General features: G+C 43.9%; 1 protein-coding gene across 1 annotated transcript; it reads left to right on the forward strand.

Annotated features, from left to right (window-relative positions):
• The first annotated feature begins 1,753 nt into the window (after window positions 1–1,753).
• On the forward strand, window positions 1,754–10,779 carry hspa14 (heat shock protein 14). Its single transcript, XM_012925272.3, has 14 exons — window positions 1,754–1,863; window positions 3,648–3,728; window positions 5,036–5,118; window positions 5,621–5,669; window positions 6,269–6,374; window positions 7,214–7,307; window positions 7,385–7,489; window positions 8,237–8,398; window positions 8,549–8,704; window positions 8,972–9,074; window positions 9,168–9,383; window positions 9,569–9,733; window positions 10,465–10,532; window positions 10,619–10,779. The coding sequence occupies exons 1-14, from the start codon at window positions 1,807–1,809 to the stop codon at window positions 10,695–10,697; spliced, it is 1,524 nt and encodes a 507-aa protein (XP_012780726.1). The 5' UTR covers window positions 1,754–1,806; the 3' UTR covers window positions 10,698–10,779.
• The last annotated feature ends 550 nt before the right edge of the window (window positions 10,780–11,329 follow it).

An 11,329-nucleotide genomic window follows, 5' to 3' on the forward strand; every position in this document is an offset into this window, starting at 1 on the left:
AAAATATCCTTACTTATTGTGTAAGGTTACATATATATACAATTAAATTACTGTGTCTAAATGATATTAAATCTAATTTATGAGTGTGAAGCGTCGTAGCAGAGCCCTGCGTGGGATTATTTCCTGCTGCATTTGCTGCACAAACCCACAGCAGGACTCTGCTTCATAGTTTTAGTGAACGGTGTTACTGCAGTAATGAATGCCCGAGGTTTTAAAAGCGCTCTGATGTGATTTATTGTATGTTTACTGTTACTTCTATCAACTTAATATGAACTGTTAGCTATCACACAGCAGCAGCTCTTATTCCAGGGGAATTTCTAATTTCCCCAATAACAAAAACATACTGTGTAGTATGGCAGAGCTGCAGTAACGGGTGTAATTGTAGGATGGGAATCAGAAATGTTCAGACATTTTTATGTTTACTTTTACTTCGTGATTATCAGGTAATTTAAGGTTTTCTAAGTTGTTCAGCGATCATTTAATAAGTGTTTAATAAGGAGTCTGAAGTACAATAAGGACAATCAATGTAGCTGATAATCAGACCACTTCCTTTGGTGGCTCTTTGTCCTGGATCATCCAGCCAGGCTTCACACTCTTCTCCCAGGAAGCTAAAATGCTTCTCAGCTCCACAACTTTCAGTGTTTTAAGCCCATCATTACACAGATGCTTCAGAAGAGGCACTACAGACTGGACACAGCCCCTTTTTAAAGCTGTACTACATGTACACGAGTATTTGTCCCAAGCTATTTGATCGAGCTATTTTTAAGCTCTGTAAAAGAAATCCAAAAAGTTCTAAAAATTCGAGACTGAGGTTCAGTTCAATGCATACATCTAAGTGCTGGGCTCATATTACATAAACGTAAGTATGTAGTCCCATTACTTAAAGGCAATCATCATAGCTTGTAATTACCATTTCCTCTCGTCTGTGTTTCCTGATTCAGCTACAGTCCGTTCATGACGTCGCAGAGACTGTCCACAGTCTGTCAGTCTCTCTTTTGGGTGCAAATTTGGATGAAATTGGGACGATGTTCTCAGTTAAACTACTGGTGCTGATAGTCTAGAACTTTAAGTGTTCACATAATCTGTCCACATCGTCTCATATCTTTACCTCAGCAGCCGCTGTTCAGCTGTAAACAACAGGTGATATTCATGACCTCGGTCAGTAGGGCCCAGTTTATAAAGTCATTCCTCAGGACATGCAGACTGATGTCACTGTTGCTCAGTCAAGCACGACACATAACCTTATAAATAGGATGACAGAGAGGTTTATTTACTTTGTACATAAATGCTTTGTATTATCTTAACAACAGTGTCCTTTTTTAACAGACATAATTCTTTATGCATCAGGCTCCGCCCCCAGCTACCTTCAGTCTATTTTGGATGCTTCCCAGCGTAATGACTTAGTCACTACCAGACATTGACACACGTACTTAGTTATAGTCTGAAATATGTTTACAAATACCGGTAATAAAAGAATTAGTGCAAAAGGAGAATCAAAGCGTGTCAGCCATGTACATTTGATTTGTTTCAGTTTCACGGACATCAAACGGAAACGGTCGTTTGTCGCCGTTTCTTCAAAGATATGACTGGTTAGTTGGCAACTACAATCATACAGCCACAAAGATATCTGCAAAACAAATCATGAATACAAACAATGATATTAGAGTAAAAAAAAAAATAAACATCAATACTTCAGAAAAAATACATGCTTTTGTTTTGAACTACTCCAAGAAGAAATTCTTCCGGTTCAAAGGTGAGGAGAACCGGATCCATGTTTGTCGGTCTTTTGGGCTGAGGGCTGGCAGCATGTCGGCGATTGGGGTTCATTTCGGTTATACATCCGCTTGTGTGGCGATATTTAAGGTGAGTATCGCTTCATGAAACCTCGCATGTCGTCTTTGATGTGAACATTTACATGTCCTGAAGGATGGCGGTGCTCGATAAGCTGCTGGCAGAGTGGATATAAGTCAATGAATTGTTTCAGTTAGTTCAGTGGGTAAAATAAGGAGAGAGGATTGCATCCAGATTCTTCATCTCAGATTAATAACTAAGCATTTTAAACTGGGACACAGTTTGGTGCTCCGATAGGACATCGATGCCAAACACATGAGAAAACTGAGTGTCCAGTATTGTACTTGGACAACATCCACCTCTGACACCACCTTTAGAGTCCAGCTCCACCCCAACATGATTTAGAGATGACCTTAAACTCCTGGATGGCCTTCCCGAAGCCCCGCCCCCAACCTTATAGTGTGGACTGCAGGGTCCAAGTGATTTAAGTGAACTTCCAAGAAAAAGGGTCAAATATGCTTGCTAAGGAAACATGAACTAAATATTAGTGGAGTTTATAATGTTCATATTTCAGCTTTTGTGTACATAAAGTCACACAGCTGTGTCAGTGGATGGAGAGGCTGTCCTCTGAGCCCCTGAATGACTGACCTCCATCGCTCAGGGAGAGCCCCTCCACACTCACACAAAACCAACTTTTCGCCGCTTGTATCTGCAATCTAAGTTTTTGCTTTTTTAAAGAACCAGAAATAATAGTGTGAACAAAAAGATGAGATGAACAGATTCATGGCATTTCTCAACAACGATGCGCCATCTGGTGGCAGCATAACATTTAGGACACAACATTTGGGTATCAATAAATGTAAAAGAATTAAATTACATGACGAGTACTTCTGGACTAGTGACATCACTGCTGACGGCGAGTAATCGCGTACATCCCTGGTTGAAACTGTCACAGCTGCAAACATCATATTAAACTTTAGAAAGATTAACAATGCAGCGTCACTCAAGTTCACATGTGTGTAAAGGCAGACGAGTGAATACTGTGCAGTGTAAATCAGACTTGTGCTCCCAGCCTTTGCTTTTTAAAGTCATTAAAGATTACTTTGTCCACGATTCAGACTAAAGGCGCTGACAGGCTGACGCTTGGCCTGCATGCTTGTTACTGTAAAAACTACCCAACTACCCTTTTTTATACAACAGCCTTAACTTGTTACAAAGTGCACAAAGGAACACAGAAACTGCACCCAGGCCACTGCAGCCTTTCAGCATGTTGGGTCTTAAATCCAAGCAAGTTTTAGAAGTTTCACATTTTAGGAAACTTGAAAGCAAAAAAATGAAAACGTTGGAGTCTACCAGGCTTTTTGCAGCTGCGTCATTGCTGCCTTCCTGTAATGGCACATGTAGACGATACAAACTAAGTACCACAAACCTTAATTAGATATTACTTTGAGGAGGCTGAACAGCCTCTTGTCTCCTTTCATTTCACGATTACACAAAACCTTTCGTGACTCTGATTATTAAGGCTCAGTTCACATTTGTGCTGCATCTTAATTTGAGGTTTTTCAAGTAATTCAACAGTAAACCAGTTTAGGACAGTGATGTCTTTCCACTCCAGTCAAACAACAGTCTTATGGCATGTAGTCAAGGTTCCTTGGGCCAAGCTGAACTCCTTAAGGAGCCCTACGGGGACTGAAGTCTTCTCTGCTTTTTCACAAAGATCTGCAGCTTGGATTCATACATGAAATATATGTGGATAAGTGAGCCTGGAAATCAGCTGCTGATGCATCTGAATATCCAAGAGTTTTGAGCAAAGTATATATTTAAGTGTTTCTGAATGTATGCTGCGTGTTGTTTAGGATGGACGGGCTGATGTGGTGGCTAACGATGCAGGAGACAGAGTAACGCCAACTGTGGTGGGCTACAGAGACACTGAACAGGTACGACTTTGGCTTCACTTCTTGGGTTTGTGCCTGACCCATGCACTCAGTCTTTCCTGTTAGCACTAAGGCAAGGCAAGGCAAATTTATTTGTATAGCACAATTCAGCAACAAGGTGATTCAAAGTGCTTTACAGAGACATTAGAAACAAAAGCAAATAAAAAGGACGATTTAAAATTGATTAAAACAAGCAAACTAACTAAACACACACATTTCACACCTGTTCGCGCGATCTGAACCCTTATCGTAAGGGGAGCTACCAGTCCTTCTGTGGACGAGCTACTTTCTATTTTAAATTCCCTAAGCATCATATTGGCTTTGCACAATGTCTGTATAGAAGAAATGTTGATGACCAATCAATGAAACATATTGCTAAAATATTTGCAGTGTTAAAAGTAACTGAGAAGTTCCTCTGTTATCACAGGTCACATGTTTCTGTGGTCATGGTCTTGTCATATCACCTTATAGTGTCTAGCATAGATCTGTCTAGCATAGATCTGTCTAGCATAGATCTGTCTAGCATAGATCTGTCTAGCATAGATCTGTCTAGCATAGATCTGTCTGCTGTTTGGTCTGAGGAGCTTAGAAACAAAAGCATCTGGACTTCAAGTTGCTTGAAGACGTTTCACCTTTGCGTCTGTCCTTCTTATCCTCCCTCGCTGGTGTCTGATCTTCTTTTCTGTGCATCTTTGCTGATTTTATAAAAGCCCAATTAGGATAACCACCCCCTCAAATGTTCCCTCTAAGCCTGAAGGGAAAAAGAAGGAACACACATGTAAAGGAAGCACTCAAAACATGCGGCTATCCTAATTGGGCCCACTCACATCCTGGGCCATCTGACCTCAGGAAATCACATGATAGGGTGGGGCCAGGTTTCACAATGAGCTCACCCGAAACCCTGGCTGATTGTGACCCACACCCTTTACACACCTTGGCTCATGTGATTAGAGGATCATCAGGGGTCCTTTTGTCCCTCTGTGGGGGGGAAACTCCCACTGAGTTTAAATCTGGGACTCTCCACCATCTGACCCTCAAACTGAAGAAGCTTCTCGGATGAGAGGTGAAACGTCTTCAAGCAACTTAAAGAAGTCCAGACGCTTTTCTTTGCAAGCTCCTCAGACTACGATGACCTGGATGACTGAGAACCTTCACAGACACGTCTGCTGTTTGCTTTTTGGGTTTTGGAACTTGGAGAAGATGATTTTTTGCATTGAGGTGCAGAATTATTCTTACATTACTGACGGCTGCTTCCTGCACCTGTGAGATATCTACTGCAGCAGCCTTTTAACCTCTGACCTCTTCTGCAGATTGTAGGTATAGCAGCAAAACAGGGACGGGTCCGCAATGCTGCCAGCACAGTCATCAAAGTGAAACAAGTGCTCGGGAGAAGGTGACACAGCTGACGATGTTTTGTTTGCAAATGTGAAACCTACATCATATTATTGTAATTATTAATAACTCAAAGGAAAAAAAGCAAGATTATGCAGCTCTAACATAGAAAATAATGATGATGATGATGATGCTTGTTCAGATTGATTGTATCATCACACGTGGACATCAGTCTGGTTTCTCCTCTGGGAAAAACAGTAACACTGTGGCAGGAACATGGAGGCTCCTGTACTCGCTGCTACATCCAGTCAGACACCTGAGACACACCATCAGCTGTTACATATGAGAGGATGGCTTTGATCCATGTAGCAGTTGCTCAGTGAGCTCCAGTAGAAAGGAAACGATGTTTTTGAGACAGAAATGACAACATTTGTACTCATGCTGTGATAGTTGTAGCCTGAGTGAGGAAGGAACGAGTGTTGTTATTATTTATTATCCTCGACATCCTGTGGACAGCAACTCATAACTGTGTGTGTGTTGTTTCTTTCTCTCTGATTGAAAAGCTTTGATGACCCAGAGATACAAAGGCACAGAACGGAGACCAAATGTCAGGTAGGTTTCACCAACAACCCTCTGAAAGAGCCTGCAGACCAAACGCCAGGAGATCCACACAGTTTGGATCCTGGTGTTTTACAGATGGCAGGAGGCGGTGCTGAGCCAGCTCGTCTCATTTTCAACACTTCTTCTGTGCTCACAATTTTAAAACGTTGCCTCAGGTCTTGTTTGATTTAAAGCTGATGATCCATTAATGTTAAACAGCCCTGTGTCACACTTCTCCCTGCTGACTACATCCTTAGATCACAGCTCCATTTACTGACTCGTGTTGACAGGATCCCTCTGATGTTGGATTCAGTAGATAATGAGTGAATTGTTCTGCAGGGATTTACAGATAACTGCAGTTTGTTTTCTTATTTACATTTTACACATAATCCTAACTACACACTGGCATTACTTACACTGAGAAGCATTATAGCATTATATTATCATTATTCGTTTTTTAGAAGCTGCCTTCAGCGGCACACATGCTGAGATTTAAACTTCCTGAAAATGCCAGTTTATGGTCTGTGAGAGAGTTTCTCTAGAACGATCTGTGATGACGGCACAAAAACACAGTTTGGTTTTTGGAGTCTGAGGATGTTTTGTGTGTTTAGGTTGTCAGCAGAGAAAACAAACCTTTTTATGAGATCACATCAGGACAGCAGCCAAAGTATGTTGCTCCAGAAGATGTCGCAAAGCTCATCTTCCAGAAAATGAAAGGTAAATCTGTTAGTGTGAAAATGTTCGTCATTATTTCCAAGGAGCCAAAGTTGCTGGTAGATTTATTATTTTTCATGTGGTCTTCAGTGATGGTCCTCCAAGCTTTCTGCAGCCTCGAGGGCCAGTGTCCTGCAGGTTTCAGAGCTCACCCTGGCTCAGCACACCTGATTAGTTCATTACCAGGCCTCTGGAGAACTTCAGGATATGTTGAGGAGGTCATTTAGCCATTTAGATCAGCTGTGTTGGATCAAGGACATCTAAAACCTGCAGGATACCGGCCCTGGAGGCTTGGGGTTCCCCACCCCTGCTGTTGGCAAAGTCTTACTCAACAAGTTCCTGTTATCGCACAACACCGCCCCGAGGCGACAAAAAACGCTTCATATAAGCTTCATACAAACACGTTTTTGTTTTTACAGTTTATATATTTTGACATATTATTTCTGGGGCAACATTGTCAGCTTCTCACAGCGTGTGGTCCTGATAATGTGTCAGAAATTTCCCACCATCAAATCGTCCTCATTGGACATCTGATACTTTTGAAAACTCTCTAATCGACTGACATCAGTTAAGTTTGCATGTCCTGGGCGTGTTAAAGTGTGAGAGCATCTGTCCAACAGCTGAACCGCGTCATGCAACAGAACGATGCACGGCTATTACACAGTGACTGAAAGTGGACTGAGCAGTGCTGTAATAATGTCCTGGTGTTTGTCATGTGGGCTTGTTTCACTTCAGAAGGATGAGATTTTGTAATGTCCTGATACGTAAAGCCTCAGAAATGAATTGTGGGTATTCAGTTTTCTGTAAAGTAATCACCCGACTGATTATGGCTGTTTCCACAGAAACGGCTCAGTCGGCTCTGGGAGGCTCGGATGTAAGTGACGCTGTCATTACTGTTCCCTCAGAGTTTGCACATGCTCAGAAGCGTGCTCTTAGGTAGGTGCATCTTTTTTATGTCACTTTGAAAATATGCATCTGTTTCAGTTTTTAATCGTCACCTCTGTTTCCTTCAGGAACGCGGCTGAAGCTGCAGGGTTCAATGTCCTGAGGCTAATCCACGAGCCTGCTGCTGCTTTGCTGGCCTATGACATCGGACAGGAGTCGCCGTCAGGGAAGAGGTGTGTTTTAGGAAAGGAACACCTCAGATTTCATTATGGTCACTGGTTTCAAACTGACGTGGTCGGCGTGTACCCGAGCCTACATGAACTCTCCTGAATCTAAGGAGGATGGGACTGCCGTTACTTCTACCACCTGATCCAACTGGTAGAATCAGCCTAACATTAGTTTGGGCTCCTTTGTAAGCTGTGTTGGCGAGCAGGGATCGACGCTCCTGCTGATCCGACTTACGGCGCAGATATGAATGTTGTTTGGAAAAAACTTTATCCAACAACATGTTTAAAAAGCTGGAGCATCTAAAATCCTTGTGGGAGTTCTGCTCGACCTCTTCCACTGATACCTGCTCGACTCCACTCGAGTAGGTATCAGTACCACGATGTCCAGGGGTCGTTATAGCAACCCAGTCCAAAGTCCAGTGATGTCATTTGTATGCAAACACAACAAACAGCGGAGGACACGTTAGGCGTGGTCTCATGAAGGAGACGCTTTCATTACTCAGTGACGCCACTGACTAGCCAATCGGTGGTAGGCTGTCTGCTGATGTCACATTTTTAGATCGGCTCTGATTGCTGGGAACCTCGAAACGAAAAAACTACCGGGTACTACGGCCAAGTGGAAACCCCCCAGAACCCCACCCACAGCCAGCAGAAGTAGTGCGTGCGTGCGTCAGCTACCAGCAGACAGAGCAGTCACCGTTTGAATGAATTTTCCATCTTCTTGTCCTTTAGCGATGCGTCCTGTCTCCACAGTCACGTCCTCGTCTACAAGCTCGGTGGGACGTCCCTGAGCGTGACAGTGCTGCAGGTCAATGGAGGAATGTTCCTGTGTTGCAGCGCTCACACTGACCACAGCATCGGAGGAGAGGCTTTCACTCAGGCCTTAGCGCAGCACCTCGCCTCAGAATTCAAACGGTACCAACCGAACATCAGAGTCTGAACGATTTACTGAGAAGGACCAAAGCAACAGACGAACATCTTAAAGATTTTTCTGTATGTTTGAGTCCGTGTAGCTGTCCTCACTGTGTGTGTGTTTGTGTGTGTGTGTGTGTGTGTGTTGTACAGCACGTTTAAGCACGATGTGAGCTCTAATCCTCGGGCTATGTTGAAGCTGATGAATGGTGCAGAGATGGCTAAGCACTCCCTGTCCTCGCTGGGTTCAGCCAACTGCTTCGTTGACTCCCTTCATGATGGTATCGACTTCGAGTGCAGCGTCTCGAGGTGAGCTGTTGTGTCGACGCACAGATTGTAAGAATCTGAATATTATCGTTGGCTGAGCCTGAGCTGAAGCTGGACGTGGAACGAAACATTTGAGATAAACGTTTGAAAGCATAAAGCTAACGAATAAGAACTAAATGAAATCAATTGAGCAGCAGAATTAACGGAAAAGTCGTTTGTTAAATGACTTTTCCAAACACACATTATCAGGATTCTGATAACTGAGATGTTTTGTCCTTCGTGACGACCTCTGTGCGTTATTTCTTTCAGAGCTCGATTTGAGCTGCTCTGCTCTTCACTCTTCAACAAAAGCATCCAGCCAATCAAAGCCGTCCTCGAGGAGGCGGGTCTTACACCTCACAACATTAGCAAGGTACGGCGTGCAGGTCTTTACTGATGCACGAGTGATGGCATAGCTGTGTGTTAAATAGAAAAGCCGCTCCTCGATCGCTGCCATGTGTTGCAGGTGGTTCTTTGCGGCGGCTCGGCCAGAATTCCTCGTCTGCAGCAGATGATCCGTGAAATGTTTCCGGATGTGGAGCTTCTCAACGCGGCACCTCCTGACGAGGTCATCGCTGTGGGCGCAGCCCTGGAGGCGGGCCTGCTGGTCGGCAGAGATGGCCTTACCCCAGAGGAAGACTCTGTCACAGTGGATGTGTCTTCCATTGACGTACTAGTAAAAGTACTCAGACCTCAGATAAACATCTTATGTTGCACATGGTCTTTGTTGCATGCACATGAACATAAATGTTTCAGCTCTGCAGAGCTAGTCTTTGTACACTACTTATGTATTTGTACATAATATCATTCGTTAATACTGTAATCGATTTCTAACGGCTTCTGTCTGACCTTTGTGGTGTGTTGGAGGAGATGGATGAGTCTGGAGCTGAGATGTTCACGGTTCTCCTTCCTGTGGGCACACCCCTCCCTGCCCACAGACATCACATCCTCAGGGGGGACGGAAAACTGTCCTCGCTGTGTTTGGAGATTTACCAGCGATTCATCACAGAGCAGCCGGAGAAGCTGTCCAAGGTAAGCACAAACAGACTTCCTGCTTCCTGTCTGCCTGCTGGTGCAAGTCACAGTTTACGAACTGCTTTAGAAAAACGTCACAACAAGCTGGGAACCATGTTGGCCAAAAGTCCGGTGACGTCATTTGTTTGCGACACAAACACAACAGTGGAGGACATGAAGGTGAAAGCATGCTTGTTAAGCTGATGTTAAGCATCTGCACCTTGTTGCCGAGCTGGACAGAGACGTCCTGCAGCAGTTTCTGAGGTTCATCTGAACATGTTTCTCCTCTGATGATATGAGAGAGAGAAAAACTAAAGTCTAAGCAGAGACTTCGTCCTCTCCGTGGCCTCGTGCTCCTCTCAGCACTGATGGTGAAGTGTCTCCTAGAACAGATACCCCGTGTTGTCACTTACCTGGACAAGACCAGGTGCACTATGGGAAGCAAGCCAGAGTTGATGATTTGGCCAATGTTCTCCTGGGAAATCTTGGGTCCATGTGGATGTTACTTTGGCACATAGTACCTCAGCATTCTCTCAGACCACATACACCCTTTCAGGGAAATGTTTTCTCTGAGGTGTTCCTGAGTTTTAGGCTTGGCCTCTAAATTCCTCAGATCGCCTCGGGGGAGAGGTCTGGTTTCTCTGCTTAGGCTGCTGCCCCTGTGATCCAGGATGGATAAGCCAGAGAAAATCATCATTATTATTAGAATCACTGTCAGGTTCCTGCTTATGTTTGTGTCTGTGTCACAGATTGTTTTTAGAGACCTGCAGCCCACAGAGGAGAGTCACAGCATTGACACTGTGGTGACCATGAAAAGGTATTTCCTTCCTGGGTAACATCAAGAGTCACGTGATGATGATGTTGTTGTTGCAAACATGTATATGTTTCTTCTTTATGTTGCAGCGATGGCTCCATTCATCTTTCCTGTGTAGAACAGGGCACTGGAAGGTCAGAGGTCGTCACCATAGCAGCTGCATCGTGACGTGTTTTCCAAAAAACAAACGAAGCATGGTCTCAGTGCGATGTTATTTTCTGTTTTTTACCCAATAAACGTATTAAACGTGCGTGTTTCTGACTCTTTGTTCAAACTGACTGCAGCACGTTTGTCGTCACGTTTGTTCTCTGCTGTAGTTTAACAGCAAACATTTGTAAGCACAGCTAAGACTGAATACTTATGTCAGTTATGATCATCTATAGAGAGTATGTACCTGTATGGTTCATAATGAAAATTGCAAGTCGATGTATCCAAGTTGTACAAAGTGTAAATGTTTAAGTGTGTGTTTATAACACACACGACAAATGCCTGACAGTATCCGCTCAGAAAGCCCGCAGCCTGATGCTGGACTCGAACTCAGGACCTTCTTGCCGCTGTGCTGCCAGGAGTTGTTGTCGTGTCGAACGGTTAAACCGTCTCGGTCCCAATCTCTGGACCACAGCACAGGATGAGCACACGCACGTGTTTCGTTCAGCTTCCTGTAGTTGAAACTTAGATCAGCGTACAGATTACTGCTGTTCGCAGACTCGTTAATATGATTTCTGCTTTCCACAGTTTGTGAAGCAGACAGGTGAGGTGAAAGGTCATGAAGTGTCCTTCTACAAACAGCCAGGGCTTAA

The sequence above is a fragment of the Maylandia zebra genome, linkage group LG17 (assembly GCF_041146795.1).
Source record: "Maylandia zebra isolate NMK-2024a linkage group LG17, Mzebra_GT3a, whole genome shotgun sequence".
NCBI lineage: Eukaryota > Metazoa > Chordata > Actinopteri > Cichliformes > Cichlidae > Maylandia > Maylandia zebra.